General features: G+C 39.5%; 1 protein-coding gene across 5 annotated transcripts in view; it reads right to left on the bottom strand.

Moving 5' to 3' along the window:
• FRMD4A (FERM domain containing 4A) overlaps positions 1-21905 on the bottom strand; it is a 739423-nt gene that overhangs the window by 606505 nt on the left and 111013 nt on the right. For 3 of the 5 annotated variants that reach the window (XM_072825741.1, XM_072825735.1, XM_072825738.1), the window contains one exon: positions 9229-9340. In XM_072825741.1, coding sequence (XP_072681842.1) covers positions 9229-9330 — 102 coding nt within the window. In that variant the 5' untranslated portion in view covers positions 9331-9340. Of the gene's footprint in view, positions 1-9228; positions 9341-9792; positions 9992-10041; positions 10096-21905 lie in introns of those variants that run through there. The other 2 variants (XM_072825740.1, XM_072825739.1) reach the window with 2 other exon arrangements.

Raw genomic sequence — 21905 nt, 5'->3', positions numbered from 1 at the left:
CCTCTGAACTACTTCCCACAGTCTTGGTACCATACCCTATAAGGGGGGGGGGGCACTGTCCCTCTCATAAGGTCATGACGTGTTACCTCCACCTTTCCTGTAGGTGTATTTCTTTTGTGGTATGTAAGCTCTGGAGAGAGACTCATGTGTCTTAGCTTGGTCCTGGGCTAAAATGCCAGACGTGATCAATCAATACTTCAATTTATCAAATATACTTTATACGGTGCCAGGTGCTGGGACCCAATAAATGCCTTCAGGTCCAATGGCTTCTACCTTAATTGGAATGCCCTGCTCACAATTTTCAGTACTGTCTCCTTCTTCCAGTCATTTAGCTGCCTCAGAGAAGGCTCCCTTGATCACCCACTCTAGAGCTGTCACCCAAGCATCGTCTCCCCATCATCATTTATAATTTGTTCTAAAGCAGTTACTATTCCCTGATATTTCTATGTGTTTTTAATGTACTTATTTCTTATCTCTACCCAGGTAAGCTCAAGGACACCAAAAACCTTGTCTGTCTTGTTCACTTTACTGTATCCTTCACATTAAAATTGTCCAGAAGATACTAGGTGTTCAATAAATATTTGTTGAATAAATGGATAAGAAAGACTCTATATTGTTGATGTGCTCATATTATATTAAGGAAAACAGACAATAAAAGTCAAATGTCATACACAGCGTTATCAATAAGTGAAATGATAGAAAATATAAATATAAATGAAATGAAGGAAAAAGTGAGGAGAGTAAAAAGAATAATAATCCAGGGAGTGGAAAGAGCACATTCAAAAGTGCACAGTCTTGAACCAGCATGGTGTTTCTGGGGGGCAGGAACTCCCATGGTGTATCTGAGGGCAGGAAGCTTCCACGGTGTTTCTGGGGGCAGAAATCAGAACAGTGTTTCTAGGGGGCAAGAACCAGCTTGGTATTTCTGGGGGGCTAGATTCAGCTTGGTGTTTCTGAGGAGCAGTAACAGCCCAACACTGCTAAGGCACCAATTCTGAGGGCTGGTAAGAGGTATAGCAAGCATGAGGTTGGACAGGGAGGCGGAGGTCAGAGCTTGAAGTGACTAATGTGCTTGTTAAAAAGCTTGATCACTTTGTAGTGCACACAGATATCATTATAATTTTGTACATCTGAAACTTACATACTATTATAAACCAATTTTACCTCAATTAAAACTAAAAAGCTTGAGCTTTACCCCATGTATAATCAAGTATAATCAGAGGATTTTAGACTTTCATTTTAGAAGAAAATAGATCTAATTAGTAGAGAAATCAGAATTTCATTTTATAAATATCACTCTGGAAAATGTACAGAGGATAGATATAGTGAAAAGAAAGTAGAAGCAGAAGTCAGGTGCAAGAGATTGTAAACTTGAACTAGGCAGGGAGAGGGGCATGAGGGGAGGAGGGGCCAGATTACAGAGAAGCAAGGGAGCAGAAGCAACAGAACCTGGAGATAACTGGATAATGTGGATGAGGAAGAAAAAGTCAACAGTGAATTCTGGGATGACACAAAATGGTACTACCACCAATGAAAGAAGTGTAAACCAGTAAAGTCACAATTCCTCTTTGGAGTGAACTGAGTTTAAGATATCTATGGGACAAGCAGAAGGATAAATCTGATCAGCATTTGGTTTAGTAGTCATGAGAAACTCGGGGGCAAGGCCTAAGCCAAAGGCATGATTAGGGAGTCATGAGTGTACAGATGAGAGTTATAACCATGGGCATGCATGACATTGCTTGGGGAGTGGAACTGGATCTGCTGCTCAGGAAATTGCTTCTTCAGGTCTGGATTGAGAGACTAACATTTCAATATCCAAGACTATAAAGAGCACTCATTACTAGGAAACATCAGTTGCAGGCCAATGCTACCTTTATATTGGAATTTAGTCTTCTTACACTGTATATACCGCATGGTTTTAGTCAAGCATGTTTCCGGAACCTTTGGTTATATCCAGGCTAAATACCATATGTTCCATTTAACTTTGTATTTTGGCATAGAATTCAACGAGATAGCGCTACCTGCACCAGTAACACATGCTCTCCAAATGACTATTAAACTTTGCAAAGCAGCCATACAATTAATTTTTAGGAGAGATGCACTAATAGCCACCCGATCGTGTACAGCAGTCTGGATGGCATGCATTTTGCATGCCAGAGAGAACATATTGCCTCCCATATTTTAGTCATCTTCCCTCAGAGGGTAAGAAAATTTTGTTAGTCAAGATAGGAGTGCAAATTTAAATTTGCTCATGATTGGAACAGTTCACCTGATCCTAGGAGCATCTGTTTTTCTAAAACAACTGGCTGGCTGTCCAAAGTGGTCACTGACTGTTCAGATACTGGGATGCAGAGAGGCTTGGGGAACTTCTTTTAGATTGACTCTGGCTCATGCAGGAGTCTAATAAGATGAGCTTAGGTAGATGGTACTTTCACATCATTTTGACATAAAGCAAACAATTACAAATACTTACCATGTATTTACTTTGATCTAGGAACAGTACTAAGTACTCTACCTGCATATCTCATTGAATTATCCAAATCTTACATGGCAGCTATTATTAACCCACTTCACAGATGGTGAGACTTTTTAAATCTAGCATAAACTAGATAATTGGGCTTTTCCATTTATATTTATTTTGAGGGAAACTGGGCTTTTCCATTTATACTTATTTTTAGGGTTTACTGATGCTTTACCCCTCTGACCAGTTTTATAGGAGCCCTATAAATGGCACACAAGTTGTAACACTGTAATGAACATCTATTGTTTTTACCTTGCTAGTATCCCTTTCTCCTTCCAGGTAAAAGAGCTCTTTTTCTTCTGGAACCTGGCCTTCCCACTCCCTGTTGATTCAGGTGGAATTATTAGCCAACTGACCCAATTCCTTTTTCCCAACAGATCTAGAAATAGAAGCCAACCTGCTTGGTCAGAGAATCCATCCCTGGACTCAACGATTGGCCAGGGGCAAAACCTATTATCTAACAGGGACAAACAGATGTTAAGAAATGACTTTATAGGAGATCCCTGGTGGCTCAGTGGTTTAGCACCTGCCTTCAGCCTAGGGCGTGATCCTGGAGTCCCGGGATTGAGTCCCACGTTGGGCTCCCTGCAGGGAGCCTGCTTCTCCCTCTGCCTGTGTCTCTGCCTCTCTCTCTCTCTCTCTCTCTCTCTCTCTGTCTCTCATGAATAAATAAATAAATAAAATCTTTAAAAAAAAAAAAGAAAGAAAGAAATGACTTTATAAGGAAAGTCCCGCTCATTTATCTGGGCCCATTAGCTCTAAGGACAAGTAATCCTGGAGCTGTAGAGGAAAGAATCTGCTAGAGCCTAAAGTTAACACAGAATGAAGTGGAATTAAGACATGGAAAGAGGCAGAAAAACAGGGTCCAGATTCTGTCACCCAAAAATCCACAGCCCAGCTTCTCCTGAAACTACTTAATTCCTTGGACTTCCAATTTACATTAGTCAATACATTTCCACTCTTTATTAATGCTGGTGTGAGTTGATCTCTTGTCACTTAAAATCAGAAAGACATAAAATGAAATAAAAATACACTCAGCAAAAAATTAAGAGAGGGAGTATAACTCATTGATTTTAAATTTCACCCTCTGAGACAGATAAATTTGTACATTAAATACTAACTACAAATATTATTAATATCAAGATTTCAGACATATCCATTAGAAAAATGCACTTTAGAAGGTGGATAATTGAGTTTAAGAAGGATTTTAGCTACTGACTTAGATATAACAATTACACGAACATTTTCCAGGGATGTTCTGACAATCAACCAACTCTAAATAAATGAGAAAGATAAATGATACTAAGAACCTATCCTAGGGATCCCTGGGTGGCGCAGCGGTTTCGCGCCTGCCTTTGGCCCAGGGCGCGATCCTGGAGATCCGGGATCGAATCCCACGTCAGGCTCCCGGTGCATGGAGCCTGCTTCTCCCTCTGCCTGTGTCTCTGCCTCTCTCTCTATCACTGTGTGCCTATCATGAATAAATAAAAAAAAAAAAAAAAAAAAAGAACCTATCTTACTATAGATGTGAACATCCAGGACCCCTGGCTGCTGGACCCTAAACTTAGATGGTCCCACTCTGTGCACAGTACTTTAGGTGGCTATATTCTGTATTAACACATAATTATTATTCTTTGGATTTTCATAAATGTGGTCAATATTACATTTTCAAATGTATGAGCTAACTATAATGGAAGCCATCACAATTAGCCAACCTGCTTGGTCAGAGAACCCATCCCTGGACCCAGTGGTTGGCTGGGGGCAAAACCTTTTAGATCTTGGGCAAGCCATTTAGTATTCTGGATCTCAGTTTGACCATATAATAGAAAGATACAGTACTCGTCCTGACAGCAGGCATAAAAGCGCTTTGAAAAATATGAGGATTATTATTATTAATTCAAGAGAAAGATTCCTCAAAACAGACTCTAATTTTATCCTATGCCTTTTGCCTTTTGCCATCTGGAGAAAATCTGTGGTCTTACATGAAAGTCTGAATAGAGACCTGTCACAGGTCAAATTTAGAAGAAAATGAGGTTATAGTAATAGACCTAGGACATTGGTCACACTCCTAACCTGCTTTTCTGATCATGTAAGCCTTTGATATCTCTAGGAACTTTCTCCAAACCAGTACACCTTCCGTCTCCTGACATCGTCTGAACTCTATTTGTAATTTGTAAACTCACCTCACCTCAGATTCACGTTCATCTATCCCTCAACATGTTACTTAAACTTGAACCAGTTCCTCCACTCTGACAGGCACTGCACCCCAGGACTGACTTGGTTATGGATCATCACATCTTACTGCAGTTCTTATGTGATTTTCTGAAGTTGTCCTATAAATTCCTGGTCATAATTTCCACATCTCTACTTTGTCTTTCCAATTAGTCTTTACGTTCACAAAAGCTAATGACTGCCATGTATTCTTCCTACACAGAGTGGATACTCAGCAAGTATTTGTTGGTTAATTAAAAAAGAAAATTTCCAAATAAGGAAAATATGTGAGGAAAGAAGAATCCATAATAAATAAAGTGAAATGAAAAGAAACTAGAGAGATAAAGTTTTCCAAGAGCAGGTTATGAACTAGAATCTATTCAAAACAGACCAGAGAGCTAATATATTCAAGAGAATCCCAGAAATCTGAAATCAAATTTTTAGCAATGGAAGGAATCTTCAAGATAATCTAATTCACATCCTTCATTCACTGAGAATAATTACTCACTAATTTCTCTGACTTATGAATGGAAGTTTTTACATATTTAATTTTCCTATTATAAAACTTGACTCCTGGCAATTTTCTTAGAATCCAAGGGAATGGAACCTTGGAAACATGGGAATTTTCTTATAGATATAAAAATATTTCTTTTTCCTAGAATGAAACCAGATGTCTTGAGCCAGGCATATGGTATCACCTTTTATTTTAAGTTGCAACATGGAAAAGAATGAAAATAAATAAGAAGATAATACTACTTACCTAAAATGTGAAAAGTGCAGAGTGGTTCAGAGGTGAAGCCCCCAAGAGACACTAAATCCAAAGTGTTAGAAGATCTTGGTGGTCAAGTTCTTGAGCTTTGACATGGTATCAAAGAAAGCCCTGACTTGAAAGTCAAAGCACCCTGATTTTGAAACTTTGCCCCATCAATTTCAGTGGTGTGACCACTGACAGTTTCTCAGATTCTAATTATCAAAAAATTTTGTCTTAAAAGCCAGGACTGCTGAAGGGATTAAGTGAGATAATATATGTAAAGAAACTCTGTCGGTAGAAAAGCATAATTTGCATTATTGCCTAGCTAGCTAACTTACATTAAAATATTTTAAGCTAGCTGTCTGAGCTTTCAGAATCTAAGAGCCAAAATATCCTAATACTACCTCTGTAGCCTCTTCGTTAAATATCTCTAGCTGTCATTAGAGAAATGATCAATAAATCTCTGGCTAGATCTACCACATTCCAATCCTTAAAGGGTTCCCTAAACTCTTGTGATTTCAGCAAACGACACATAGCCAAGAGCTTCCTGCTCTATAATTAGTCACATCAGGCTAGAGACTCCCAACAATGTGGTGAACACAATAGTCTTTTCTTGCTTCCCAACATGTCTGCAGAGATGGAGGAGGTAGGTTTTTCAATGGCCTGTGAGGTGGTCTTCACCACCAGCACCTGTCCTTTCTCTGAGTCCACCCTGCCTTGGTTATTTGAGGAGACCTCTGTCTTGCATGGATGATCATCATCTCTCTGAATTAACTCTTCACTGAATCAGTGAAATCCATCCACCTCAAAACAGTCAGCACATGCTTACTACCCAGGACCCTTACATATGCCCCAAACCCTGCACCAGCTTAGAAAGTCATCTTAGGTACTTTCCAAAAGTCACCTGCTTTGGTCCAACAGAATAAATTAGGCTCCCATGGGGTAGGACTCCAGACAGCAGAGTGTGAACAAACCCAAATGATTACCTCTTCATGCAAATAATATCAAACACTTCTTTCGACATAAAAGCCATATGGGTGGGAAAAAATTCCACCATCTAAAAGCATCACTGTCCATATTGTAGGGTATAAATAAGACATAATGCTGAATAAAGCATTAGAGTTGCCTCTTGAGGACCTCTGTTCTAGACACTATTCCTAGAAGTCTTAAATTATGTTTAACAGGGCTTAAAGGGACCCTACAGATGAGCATGACCTCCTCAGTAAGCAAATAACACAACTAAAGCACAGTGAAAGGAACCAACATACCCAGGGTCACCCAAGTGGCAAAGCTAGACAGCACAGGGCTCTCCAATTTTAGATCTGTTGCCACTTGCATAACCAAATTAATGTGTTCTGTCCTGAATCATCTAGAGTCTACAGTGAATATAATCTCTGGCTGCCTCCTTATTCAAAACCAAGAGGTGTGGTCAATTGCTCTCCCCTAGTTCCCTGCAGCTCAATGACTCTACAGGATAAAATGGCAGAATTGCAATCAAGACACCCAGTATGGACCTCTCCCCAAACAGGGTGTTTATGACTCTTGCTCTGGCCCTTATACTATGCTACTTTCCTCAGTCAGCAGGCATTCCATAAATACTGAGGACTGATTGGTTGATTGATTAGCTAATAAACAATCATGTTTACGACTTCCTTCCTGAATTCACAGCCAAAGCAACTGCTAAGTGGCCTCTTTTCCTCCTTTCTCCCTTATTGACTTGCTTATACATTTTGAGACTCATCAACGCAATAGGTTGGGAAGCAATTATTTTGAGGTTTACTCTCAAAAATGAAAAAAGCAACCAAGTCCATAGGAGAAAATTCCTCTAAACCAGTCATGAAACAGAAAAATGCACAGACTGTGATTATACATGGTGCCCCAAGGTTATCTAATCTAATGGTCCCTCATGGTGTAAAGAGCTATTTCCTCCCAGCTTCTAAGAGACATACTTGCAATTCTTTAATCTGGGCAAGAGGGGAGCACTAGGGATAGATCTGAGGGCAGAGGCTGCTGACACACAGAGGATCAAGTGTGAGCTGTAGATACCTCCAGGAAAGCAACCATAATATTTGGGAACACAAGGAATAAAAGAACCTGAATGTGCGTGTGGCAGGAGTAGCTGGACCAGGATGCCAAACTGCATTCTGTTTGGGTACCAAGGATTTATCCTTATGGCTCCCAGTAAAACAGACACACACTTGAATGCTCAGAAGCATCAAGGAGAAATAGAACCGAAATCTGGAGGCAAACAGGTCCAGCTCTCCCTAAAGCTAATTTTTAATAACACATTTCTTCTCTATATTAATATAATGCAAGATTTAATTAGATAATATTAGATCATATGCATACCTGAATATGAGCATATGTGCCTATATATATATATATATTTTTTTTTTTTTTGCAAATGACTCATTCTCAGTTTCTTGGAGTCTCTTGGTCCTCATAGATACTGTCACTGCATCTCCTGCCACAGTCAGAAATACTCAGACCCTCATCATCCACATACGTGACCACAGGTACACAATGGAGGATAAAGTATCATTAGACAATACAATTATGAGGAAGGGAGATGGGTCAAGGATAATTTCTCCAGAAAACAACTTTAATTCTTGTGGATACTTCTCTCCCAGCAGAATCGGAAGTCAGCAGAAGCCCAAGAGATCTCAGGCATTTCAAATGGCTGTGTGGCCTAAATGACATTTGGGGTAACAAAGAAGCCATGATATCTATCCCTCTTAACTTGACCCAGCTCATCACTCTGGAGGCAGACTCCCCACTGGCTCTTCTTCCAAGTGCTCTTAATAAACTCATCAGGCCTCACAAAGCTGCATTTCCCCTTCTCAGTCAGAAAACACAGATCAATATACACAGCAGAAGCACTTATGCCTTGTTCGTAAAACCTCCTGTGTAACTGTGAGAACATTCACACACCAAGCCCCTACTTCTGTCAGCATTACCCTGGCATATGGGCTGCTCAGTGAGAAGGGGAGCAACAGGACAGTAAAAGCAAACTCTGAATCTAGAGTCTAGCAGAAAGTCAATCAGGCTAAAACAAAGTGACATCAGTGCCCCTGTTTGCTTAGATAGGCTAAGAGTGGAGGCCTTCTTAACATGATGGGAATCACAGAGAAGCTTCCAGTAGGTCAGTGGTCCACACACTGGCAAGTGCCTGGACAAGGCCTACCAGTGTCTCCCCAGCAATCACAGTTGGGAGGTGAGCTCTACAGTCCCAGTGTTACACAAGGCCACAAACTACCTCCTCAGCTGCTTCTATGGGGAAATCTGAATAGTCACGGGGGAGGGGGGCACCTTAGAAAGAAGATCCTATTCAATTGCTCCGTGGGCAAAATATTCCACAGTTGCTATGAGAAGATATAAAAACAAACAAACACGATCACCTTAATTTCGATGCAAAAGGCAGCAGGGAAAGGATGCTGAGAAGCCAGGGGGAGGCGTTGGTGGGAATCTATTTCCAGGGGCTCTTAGCACCTGTTTGCAAGCACATCTCTCAAAATAGCATTAAGCAACAAGTTTCTAAAATGGCAAATCTAATGCTTCTTTTCCCTGAGAGTGCTTTGTCATGGCTGATACTCTCACCCAAGAAATCATTTCAAACAAGCCTGCGGGATAAAGCAGGGCGATTTTTAGCATGTCTGCAGCTACTGCAGCAGCGCACGGTGCGGAGCAGGCGGGCGAGCCTGGAGCTGGGCGCTGCCTGGGCCCCACCTCCTCCCGGAGCACTCACCATCAGCAGGCTTAGAGCAGAGTCGGGCACCAGCTGCACGGCCATGGTCTCCGATTCCCATGCACAGTCAGTTCGCCTGGGCCCTGGCTGACTGCGAGGCATCCACAAACACCTACAGCAAACCAGCCAGAAATCCAGACTCAGGGTGCAGAAGACTCATGATGAAGAGAGGCCACATTTCATGTGGGGTGGGGTGGGGTGGGGGGGACGGTCAGGCGGATGTTGGGAAGAAGGGGTGGGAACAGTGCTTAGGGATAAAAAAAAAAAAATGAATGAAAATAGGAAGCTGCAGGTTATTTAAAGGTGAGCCCTCCCTAGCTTCACTAAAGCTGCATGAGCACAGAAACCACATCTAACAAATATAAAAGCTGGGAACGCAGAATTTTTTAACTGATACCTTAGCCTAGGCAGCAACTCTTTTTTTAACTGACAATTAAAATAAAACATTCCCTGTTGCAGATAAATTAACCAACCCAAACACCACCACTACCACCCCCCACTCCCTACCCCACCCCCATCTCTCAGCAATTCTGCTGCATAAACATGCTGAATGTCACAACCTACCGCTTGCAATCTGGTCAGTGTCTTCTTTTCCTGCAGAAAGGTGTGTCCCTTTTGCAAAATCAAGTATCTGGGAGTGACAGAGCCGAGCCTGACCAAAAGCATCAGGCAGTCACTGGAGATCAGCAAATGCCCTCATCATAACCGAGTAATAAGTCAGTTATGAAATGACCTCTTCTACTACCCTTAAATCTACTTTTCCTCTCCAAGTAGACTGGCCAGCTCAGTTCCCCGTGGGGCTAACATACTTACAGGGAACATGTAATTACACTGCCTGTTCTGTTAGCGTGCCGATCTCCCAGCCTGTACCACATGTACGCAGCAGACAGGCACCCTCTACCTCTCTCCCTCCCTTCCTCCCGCCCTTCCTCCCTCCCTTCCTTTCCCTCCCATCTCTCCACCAGGCTGCCTGTTAGGAATTTTGAAGGAGCCTCTCTAGCTCAGGGAGGTACAGGAGGCTAATGTGTAGCAAGAGGCACTGCTTAAGACAAAAAAGCAAATTAGCCTTGAAAATCATATCATGCAGCATTTTCCTTGGAAGATGTCAATGGCAAAAAAAAAAAAAAAAAGAAGAAGAAGAAGAAGAAGAAGGAAAGAAGGAAGCTTGCCCAGTCTTGTTATATAATGAGTGGCTGAAAAGGCTTCTCACAGTCAAAGATTTAAGAAAATTAAACACTTTTTATTTATGAGCACCACCAAGCTTCTATCTTCTTATGGAACACAATTATTCAACTACACATGGCGATTACTAACACTTTTGATAACAGTTTTCATGTTCTCTTTCAATTTCTTCCTTTACTCACCTGCTGTAATGACTCCAAAAATTCCTTGAAATTAATTGGACAGTGTGAAATGTAAGAACACAAACCAACTTTCTAAATAAGAAACTCAGGGAGGAAATTAATCACCTTTACATGTTCCCATGGACAAGTATAACTATTGTCCCTCTATCATTCATATTTTAAAAGCATTTATTTGATTGTCACAAAGTAAGTGCTCAAAAATATTCACTGAATGAAAGAAAAGATTCCTCTCTTGTTGTTTATCCTGTGGCCCAATGAGGTTGAACCTTTGTTCCATGTTGTCTGATTGGATTCTAATGCCCTTGACCTCAGGAACCTCTGAGAATCTTCTACTATCAGGTGTTTGGAGATTCACAGCATGACCTTAGTCCTCTCCATGTGTCCTTGAAACTGAGCTGTCAGAAAATTCGAGACTTGCTGGTGGGTTTCTCAAAAGAATTTTTGATTATTATAATTTATTATTTGAACATAATAATTTTTTAAATTTTTTTTTATTGGAGTTCTATTTCCCAACATATAGCATATCACCCAGTGTTCATCCCGTCAAGTGTGACCATAAAAATTTAAAGAACATATCCACAGTGTTACCTTAACCTTGAACATAGCTTTCTAAATGTATTCACCTGATAAGTGCTGAGTGCCTACTGTGTGCACTACTCTATGATAAGCTTCATAGAAGATGTAAAACTAAATTATGGCCCTTCCCCTCAAGGAGCTTTTTATCTGACAAATGCAGTAATACCCAACAACTGTCTATGATTCAAGACAGTAAGTGATAAATGCTAGAAAGTAACCTAAAAACAAATAGTTGGGCTGCACAGAGTAGAGAAAGTTTACTTTTGGCTTCAAGAACATGGTGGTTGTTAAGCCGAAACTTGAGGAATATGCAGAATGTCTTTTTTTATGACTTGTGTTTTATAATTCTATATGGACCACGAGCTTGTAAAACACAGAAAGCAAAAGGAGAAATTAATATTGTACTCATGCTGCTGGTGGGTGGGCAGGGGACAGTGCCTACAGAGGGCCCAGGAGAACAGTTCCAGGTATGCAAGAGTGCAGGACATGCTCAGGTTGGACAGGCAGGCCTGAGAGACAGATTTTTTTTAAAGATCTTATTGATTTATTCATGAGATACACAGAGGGGGGCAGAGACATAGGCAGAGAGAGAAGCAGGCTCCCTCTGGGAGCCTGATGCAGAACTCCATCCCAGGACCCTGAGATCACACCCTGAGATATTTTATATTGACTACTGGTGTAGAGCCTCAGCACACCTGCCTTGCTTTCTCTATACTTTGCTGAACCTTTGTCCAGATTCTTTAGAAAAAAAAGAGCCTGCAGTAGATCTCATGTGTGAAGACATTACTGGGAGGTGCCATCTCGGGGAGGCAAGAGTGAAGAAGTTGGGAAGGAGGTGCAGGGAAGGGATGAGAGCAGGTACAAGGTGGTGCCTACTAAACTGCTCACAATACAGCTGCTCAGTCATGAGGAAAGGCTTCCAGACAGGCATGGAACTCTATTCCCTGGAACAGTCCATCAGGGGGAGAGAGGGAATTGCTTGCCTGTTCCTATCAGCTGAATCTTGCTGGGCAGATTGACCCCATAGGGCATGAACTCCCTTGCACTTCAGAGTTATGTCATACCAGCTGCTGGCACAACATACAAGAAGAGAAACAGCAGAAAGGCATGACATCTGAAGCCAGAAATGGAAAAGGATGCCACAGACATTGTGGGTCAGTAAGACAGGACCTCAACACTGAGGCTGCTGAGGCTCTGTCCCCAGCGCATGTTATGAAAATTGTCCCAAAGCTCAGTCCACACTCTGGAGAAGTCTGGGACGGCTGGTAGTGCCAGGAGTTGAAATGACAGTGATAGCACTTAGAGTCCCACCAAGAAAACAGCTAAATCCCAGGAGCTAGTCAGTGGGATGGAGGGGAAGGTGGGTAGATGAACTGAGTCTGGAGTCCGGTGCAAGCGTGTATGTTTACAGACATAACTCACAACATCAAAAGTTACAGCCTGTATGAAATATTCCCTCATTTTTCCACTTGGGTATTCATATTTGCTTTGTTTGTACAACTTCTAAGTCGCTGGGTTTTTATAACAGTTATTTACTCTCCTTTATTATCTCCTACTAGAAAGTGAACAACCCGACATCAGAACTAGGTATCATTTGTCTCTGTTCACTCCTGTAGCTCCGAGCATCAAGCTCAAAGAGTAGTGGGTACTCAGTCATATCAAGTTGGGCACTAATGAAGGTGCTAAAATGTTAAGTACAAAGAGAAAGGGGTAAGGACTGGGAGTGCACAAGAAGAACACAAGGAGTTTGTGAGGAAAGGTAACAGGCTGACAGAGAAGGAGGGACCCCAAAATTCCAGTGACAATGGTGGTTCCACAAAGGTGCCTAGAGCTTTTAGTAGAGTTACAGACACTGAAGGCAAAGTGGAGAGGGAGGCAAAGCATGAGAGGCTCTTAACTCTAGGGAACAAGCTGAGGGTCGTTGGAAGAGAGGTTGGCAGAGAGGAAGGCCTAACTGGGTGATGGACATGAAGGAGGGCACATGATGGGATGAGCACTGTGTGTTATATACAACTGATGAATCACTAAATCCTACCCCTGAAACTAATGTTAGTATATGTTAATCAAATTCTATTTAAATAAAAAATATTTTAAAAGAAGTCAAAGTCAAAGGATTATGGAGCAGTTTGTGAGAAAAAGGAGTTAATTAGTAAAAATAGACTCTCACAATAAAAATCAAAAGCAATGAGACAGGAGACCTCTAGTTCTTTTCAGAACCTCATCCAAGAACAATCCAGATCATAAAAAGAGGCATGTGGGACAGCAAGCAATCATTTCCTCCAAGGAACTAAATTCCATCTTTGGCTAGTGTTATCTCCCAAGAAAGACACATTAATTCCTTTCAGTGTAACTTCTCAACTGAAGGATGGTTCAATATCACAGCTATCAAAAGTCATTACCAAAAAAAAAAAAAATTCATTAAAAATTTCTGTATTTAGTGTGAAGCTGTTGTGAAGACACTGATCACTGTATCACTCGTTGTTGCCTCTATGAATTGCCCCATGTGAGAAATTTCTCTCAGAATTCAGTACCAGGAAGATGTCTGTCTCTCCTGAGGTAGCGTGTGTGATGGATGGTGTTATCCTCAGAATGCCTGTTGTGCCATTTTATTCTTGGGAACCAAAATGCCTATTCTGTCATTTACTCTGTGCCCCAGGGCAAGTACCGTAAGGTAGAGGTAAAAATCAAACACACCTTTTCCTTAAGTTGTGCACAGTAGGCACTCAATAACTATTATTCCCTAGAAATCTCCTTCTCATTCTGATAATGAACATAACAGAACTGATCACAGTTGTCACATTTGGCTGCCAGGATACCCACAGCAGACATTATCATAGTTGGCATTATTACTTCCTCGGTTTTTCTCAACCTTGTTTTCCCTTCTAATTCATAATGTATTAGTCTTATTTAGTAGGCCTTTTTGTCAGTGAGCCATCTGAAATTCTTTTTTGGAAAGAGGTAGAACATAAATCATTCTTTAATGTATAAACGGCTCTCAAATAAATTTGGCACACTGTGAAACACTTTGCAGCTACTAAAATGGCAATTATGAAAACTATTTAGAAAATATGGAATTTGTCTGAACTACAGGGTTTATTTGACCATAAAATGATACATATACTTTAATTACAACCATGTAAATATTTGTACTTAAGAAAACATGAAGAAACTTTTGCTTTCAGCCAAGATGGAATAACAGGGACAACATTTATACTAACTGAAAAAAGCAAAAAATGGGCAAAATATATGAACCAATACTTTTCAAGACACTGGACACAGGACAACGATAAGACTTAAAATAACCCAGATTATTGAATTCAGAGTGTTTCCAGGCCACAGAACATAGAGGGAAACCCAGGTGCAGTCAAGTAGATTCCTTAAATTGAAGAGCAGAACCAAGAGGGGAGACCAGGAGGGGTAGAATTCACAGGGCAGGACACCAGAGAGGACAGTGGTGCAGAGAGAGAACCTCAGAGATCTTCCCTTTGAACATTTAGTTGGGTGCTAATCACCACATGCACAAGAAGAAACTATCTGAAGTTGTGGAAAGAACCACCTAAATAATTAAAAAGATAGGTGACTGGTGCTCACACAGAGGCCGGTTTAGTACCTGTTCACACCAGCCAGGCCAGAAGGCCACGCAGATTCATGGTGCATTAGATAGGATGCTCAAAAGGTTCTTGCCTCGGGCATGAGGAATAATTAGCACTAGATCGATCACTCCCCTGAGTCTGCCTAACAAATTTGAAAGCAAGACCTGAAAGAATCAAACTGTTTCCAAATAACTGTGTTCAAAAACAATGTTAACGAATATTTATAGATATATAAAAATATCAGCATTCAACAAGGTAAAATTTATAGTGTCTGGCACCTAATAAAAATTATCACATATGGAAAGAAGCAGGAAAACATGACCACTAAATAGAAGAAAAATCAAGCAAAATCATCCAGAGCTAACAGATTTTAGAATTAGCAGAAAAGAACATTAAAACAGTAATTTTATATACTGTAATTTTATATAGTATGTTCAAAAGTTAAGTAGAGATATGAGAGATATAAAAAAAGAACCAACCTGAACTTCCAGAGATTAAAAATTACAATGTTAAAAGTGAAAAGGAGGGGTGCCTATGTGGCTCAGTTGGTTAAGCATTTGCCTTCCACTCAGGTAATGATCTCAGGGTCTTGGGATCAAACCCCATGTCAGGCTCCCTGTTCAGTGGGAGTCTGCTTCTCCATCTAACTCTGACCCTCCCCCCTTCCCCACACTCCTGCTCTCTCTCCCCCTCTCTGTCAAATTTTTAAAAAATTAATTAAAAAAAAATAAAAAGGAAAGAAACCCCACATTTGTTGGGATTAATGGAGATTAGACACTATATAAGAAAAACTTAGTGAACTTGAAAACATAAAAACTATTCCAGACAAAACACAGAGATTTTAATGTTTTTATAAACAAAAACAAAAGTGTGTGCAGTGGAACAACTTTTAGGGACCTGATGTACAAGAAATTTGTAATTCCTGAAGAAAGAGCCACACTATGTTTGAAGACATAAGGCTGAGATTTCCTCCAAATTACACACTGAAAAAATTCTAAGCATAAGGAAGACTACACCAAGGCACATCATAATCAAATTGCTCAATATCAGTGATAAAGAGAATATTCTGAGAACAACCAGAGGGGAATAAATATATAACACACATTGAGGGGCAGAGATAAGGATGACAACAGATTTCTTGTTGGAACTAACATAAGCAAGAAGACAGTACAGCAACATCCTTTAAAAAAATTTAAAGGAAAAAATTATCATCAACTTAGGATTCCAAATCCAACAAAAATATTTTTCAAAAATAAAAACAAGAGGAAGACTTTTTCAGATATCCAAAGCAAATAGAAGGCAAACAGATTGGAAAGGAAGAAAAACTTCCCACAAAGAAAACTCAGGCCCACAGGGTTTCAGTTGTGAGTTCTAGTAAATATTTAAGGAAGAAATAATACTGAGTCTCCATAAATTCTTTGAGAAAATTGAAGAGGAGGAAATGTTTCAGAACTCATTTTATGAAGCCAGCATAAATATCAAACAAAGAGTATAAGAAAACTATAGATCATTATTCCCATGAATAAAAATGCAGACATTCTAAACAAACTTCTAGAAAATAAAATCCAACAATATATAAAAAGATAACACATCATGACCAACCAGGACTTAGGAATACAAGGTTGGTTTAACATCCTAAAAACAACCAGTGGAATTTACCATATTAACAAATGAAAAAAAGAAAAACCACACAATTAGCTCAATAGACTCACAAAAAGCAATTAACAAAATTCAAGATATATTCCTGATATCCAAAAAATTTCAACAATTAGGAATAGAAGAGAACTTTCTCAACCTAATAAAGAGCATCCACAACAAATTACAGCTATTACCATACTTAATGTAGAAGACTGAATACTTTCCCCCCAAGATCAGGAATAGGGCAAAGATGTCTACTCTTGGGACCACTCTTCAACATTATATGGGACACAGAGCAATAGGACCAAGGGGGAAAAAAAGTCTAGTCAGATCAGAAAAGAAAAAGTAAAATTATTTTTAGTCACAGACAACACGATTTTTCACGTAGAAAATCTGTCGGAATCTACAAAAAAGCTACTAGAATAAGAAAGTTTAGTAAAGTTGAAGGATACAACTTCAACATTAAAAAATCTACTGTATTACTCTACATGCCAACAACAAATAGTAAGTGATTTAAATTAAAAGTACAATTAACAATAGCAACCGACTATATGAAATGCTTAGGGACAAATGTGACAAAGATGTAAAAGATCTGTGCACTGAAAAGGACAAAACATTGCTGACAGTCAGTACAGACTTAAATGGAGAGACAGATTTGGCTCATGGATCAGAAAACTCAGTGTTATTGAGATGTCCATTCTTACCAAAATGATTCAGAGATTGAACAGAATCCCAATCAATATCCCATCTGGTTTTTATTGCAGAAACTGGCAAGCTGATTCTAAATTGATATGGAAATGCAAAGGACATAGAATAGCCAAAACATTTCAAAAAAGAAAAATAGCATTGGAGAACTAATTCTGTCTACCTTAAAGATTTATTAGAAACTTATAGTAGTAAAAACAGTGTAGTATTGACATAATGAAAGGCGAACAGTCCAACAAAGCTAAAAAGAGAATCCAGAAAGAGATCTATACATATATAGACAAGAGATCTTTGACAAAGGTACAAAGGCTATCCACTGGAGAAAAGATAGCCTTTTTAAGAAATGGTGGAATAGGGACACTTGAGTGGTTCAGTGGTTGAACGTCTGTCTGCCTTTGGCTCAGGGCGAGATCCTGGGACTCCAGGATCAAGTCCAACATCAGGCACCCTGCATGGAGCCTGCTTCTCCTTCGGCCTGTGTCTCTGCCTCTCTCTCTCTCTCTATGTGTCTCTCATGAATAAATAAATAAAATATTTTTTAAATGGTGGAATAATAGGATATGCATATGCAAAATAATGAACTTCAATCCATTCCTTGCAACATACACAAAATTTAACTTAAAATATGTCATAGACTTAAAACCTAAAGCTGTAAGATCAGTAGATAAAAACATGGAAGAGAAAATCCTTGTGACTTTGGGTAGAGCAAAAATGTCTTAGATGTGGCACCAAAATCATGGCTAATAAAAGATCAATAAATTGTGCTTCATCATAATTAAGACTTCTGCTATTTGGAAAACACCATTAAAAGACAGAAATGCAACTCATAGAATGATAACAAACATTTGCAAAGCATATGTTTGGTACAGGTATTGGATCGGGAACATATAAAAAGCTTCCTAATATTCAATACTAAGATAACAATGGAACAAAAAGTATACAAAATATTTGAATAAGCACTTCACAGAATATATATGTATGACAAATATGAATATGAAAAGGTGCCTGACATCATCAGTCTTTAGGAAAATGCACATTAGAGGCACCTGGCTGGCTTAGGGGTAAGAACATGTGACTCTTGATCTCGGGGTCATGAGTTCAAGTCCCATGTTGGGTATTGAGATTACTTATATAAACAAAACTTTAAAAAAAGGAAAATGCAAGTAAAAATCATAATGAGACAACGTAACACAGCTATTATGCGGCAACGATTAAAAAAACTGACCATACCAAGTATTAAGCAGCATGTGGTATCTGGTAAGAATGTAAAATATACCCTACTCTGGAAAACCGTTTGGCAGTTTCTTATAAAGTTAAACATATATCTATCTTATGATCCAGCCATCCTAGGAGAAATGAAAACCTATGTTCATACAAAGACTTGTACATGAATGTTAATGGCAGCTTTATTTGTAATAGCCAAAACTTGGAAATTGAAATGTCCATCAGCGGGTGAATGTCTGAACAAACTGGATAGCCATATGATGAAATCCTATTCAGCAATTAAAAATGAAGAAGGCACTGATACATACTACAACATGGATGAACCTCAAGAACATTATGCTAAGTAGAAGAAGCCAGATACAAAAACCACATATTTTTTTATTCCATTTATATACAACATCCAAAAAAAGGCAAACCAGTCAAGTCAGAAAGTACATTAGTGATCACCTATAACACAGTGGCTGCAAATGAGCACAAGGGTTTTTCTGAGGGATAAAGTTATTCTAGAACTGGATGGTGGTGATGGTTGCACAATTCTGCAAACTTATTAAAACTAATTGAAGTGTACACTTAAATGGGTAAATCATATTGTATATCAGTTATACCTATAAAATGCTGGTTTGTTTGTTGTTGTTTTTTAAAGAAGGAATGATCTAATGACACAGGCAACAACATGGATGAATCTCAAAATCATTAAATTGAGTCAAAGAGGAAGGAAGAAGGGATTACCATAGGGGATGAAGAGACTTGGGGGGTGATGAGTATGCCCATTTTCTTCATCATGGTGGTGGTTTCATGGAAGTATAAATATGTCAAAACTTACCAAACTATGTGCTTTAAATATGTGCAGGTTACGGTATGTCCATTTTATGTCAATAAAGCTGTTTTTTAAGGGACACAGATGGTATGATAATTACCAAAAAAATTAAATTAGAAGGTAGGTTTGCATGATTTTTCCGTTTCAAATTTTTGACTTGTCTTTACATCATATTTTCAATAATTAAAATAATAATGTTTATAGAAATCTTTTATTACCTAAATAAGAAGAAAAGTACAGACTGAGGAGCTAGTAGAGTCAGAAGATGCTGGTGCTTGTTGCTGGTGAAAGCAGAAGAGCTCAGGTGTATCTTAAGGCATGTAAAAAGAAGCCAGACAGATGAAAAGACAAAAAGATACTATAAACACCAAAGGAGTGGAAAGAGAATAGAATCCAGGGAAAGGGTTTATTTCTTCATGTGGAAGAGGGGAGCTTATTCTCGTAAGATTAAAAAAAAAAACACATAACAATGCAAAGAAATGTTTAAGAAGCATGGAGAAGCAGAAACAGATATTTTAGTCTGCCAAGGAGGACCTGATGCACCGTCTTTTAAGGGTCTTGATCTCGTAGATGTTCCTCATGTTTCCATCCCTCTCTTCCCTTTCGCCACGTAACAACAAGCCCTGGCAAGTGCTGGCTGCCCCACTCCAGCTCCTCCCCAACGCCAGGCCCCTCTTTCTGAGCAGTCACCAACCATGCATGCACAGGGTTACAGAGGTGATGTGTGCCCCACACAAGTCCTGCGATAGGCCAGGCTTCCCTGGGTGCTTTCTCTCCCCGATGCCATTTCGGAGCCCCAGCCCACAGTCAGGACCCTCTGACCACAGCCCAGACCCAGGCTCAATCACGGGTCTCCCCCTGTTCCTCTGCAGCAGAACAATGGTTAGTGCCCCACCGCTAGCCTCCCCAGAGGGCCGCCCCACTAAGGGTTAGAGATGTCTCTCACTAATAGACCCAGTCTTCTCAGCTATAAACCAGAGCCAGTTGTCTGCTGGAACCTATATCAACCCTAGGGGACCTGAAGACTTCCTCTGCCACATTCTTGCTGAGGTAGCTGGATCCATATGACCAGCTTGTGCCTTAGCCCCCTGCCCAGCATTCCAGTTCCACAAGAGATTCCAATTCTGTCCCCAAACCCTAGTCACATGCCGCCCATGCAACAAAGCAGCCTGGGTCACCTTCCCCAGCCCCACCCATAGCCCATAGCCAGGATTCCTCCACTCCAAGGGCCCACAGATGAAGGTGCTTTCAACCACCCCAGTTCCAAAAGGAAACAAACACTGCCTAAGGAATTCAAAGCATAAGAAATGGGCAAATGAGTATATTTCTTATAACATCCTAACAACTTCAATAAATCTATTAACATATGCAGATGTTTATACTCATTTCTTTTTACACAAATTATATTCTAAATTCCTTCACTACCCTTCTCAATAGCATCTCCTACCTTTAACCATAGGTAGATTTTATCCAATATTTGGATCATGATCAAAAATTTTGGGATCCCTGGGTGGCGCAGCGGTTTGGCGCCTGCCTTTGGGCCCAGGGCGCGATCCTGGAGACCCGGGATCAAATCCCACGTCGGGCTCCCGGTGCATGGAGCCTGCTTCTCCCTCTGCCTGTGTCTCTGCCTCTCTCTCTGTGTGTGTGTGATGACTATCATAAATAAATAAAAATTAAGAAAAAAATTTGTGTTCTGGCTCTTTTTCCCTATAATCTTTTCCTGATAATTTTTTTTCTAATTTCCGATCTCAGATTCACAGTAAACAGCCTTGCATAAAATTACTCAAAATTCTCCTTCATCACTCTCCAATTGTTGACCATTTATTTGGTTTCTAGTTATTGTTCGCTACCATGGGTACACTACTATAGTGCATCTTTGTATAGTTAACATTTATTTTCTTTGAAATTATTTTTGTACAAAAACTTCCTCCATAATGAGATTCCTAAAATTAACCAAAAAAACACGAATGCTCCCTAAAACATTGCCCTATTGAAGAACTGAACTCATTTACACTGTCCTCTCTTTGAGTGAGGCACCTTTTCTTTAAGATTTATCTGTATGTCCCCTGATTTGGGCTATTTTTTTTAAGATTTTATTTTTAAAACAATCTCTACACCCAACATAGGACTAGAACTCACAACTCAGAGATGAAGAATTCATGCTCTACTGATTTAGCCAGCCAGGCACCTGATTGGAGCCAATTTAATGTGTGTGTGCACAAATACATACATATATATGTATACACACCCCCACACATGTATATATATATGTCCATTTGAGATTTGGTGCTAATTTTAGAGTTTTGGTGCTGATTTTAGAGATTTTATCAGCTCTTTATATATTCCATATATTACATTTCTATGTTGTATTAGTGTGTTTTTAAAATATCAGTAACTCTAAAGAACATTTAATAACCCACACATGTGATACTTGGACTTCCTGCAAGTACTTAAAATAAAAATATTTTATTTTGCTACTATTTTATTTGTAATTTATTTTAATTGTAAATATATTTGAATTTTATTTAAATGTCTTTGCCCATCTTTTCTTCATAACCTCTCTAACAATCTAAAATGGCTTCCCTCTTCGGTTAAATAAACAAACTATCTTTTTGTGTATGATTTATTTTCTACTTTAATTTCTTGAGGTAAATTTGGTTTTCGCCATATTGAAATAAAGTTATTCTAGTAGCATGTATAAAATAATGTTCTCTGTAATTCTATTATACTCATTTGCCATATATTATATTTTTATAT

Source organism: Canis lupus, chromosome 5 (assembly GCF_048164855.1).
Source record: "Canis lupus baileyi chromosome 5, mCanLup2.hap1, whole genome shotgun sequence".
NCBI classification, from domain to species: Eukaryota; Metazoa; Chordata; class Mammalia; order Carnivora; family Canidae; genus Canis; species Canis lupus.
This window is presented reverse-complemented; position numbering and strand designations above follow the sequence as displayed.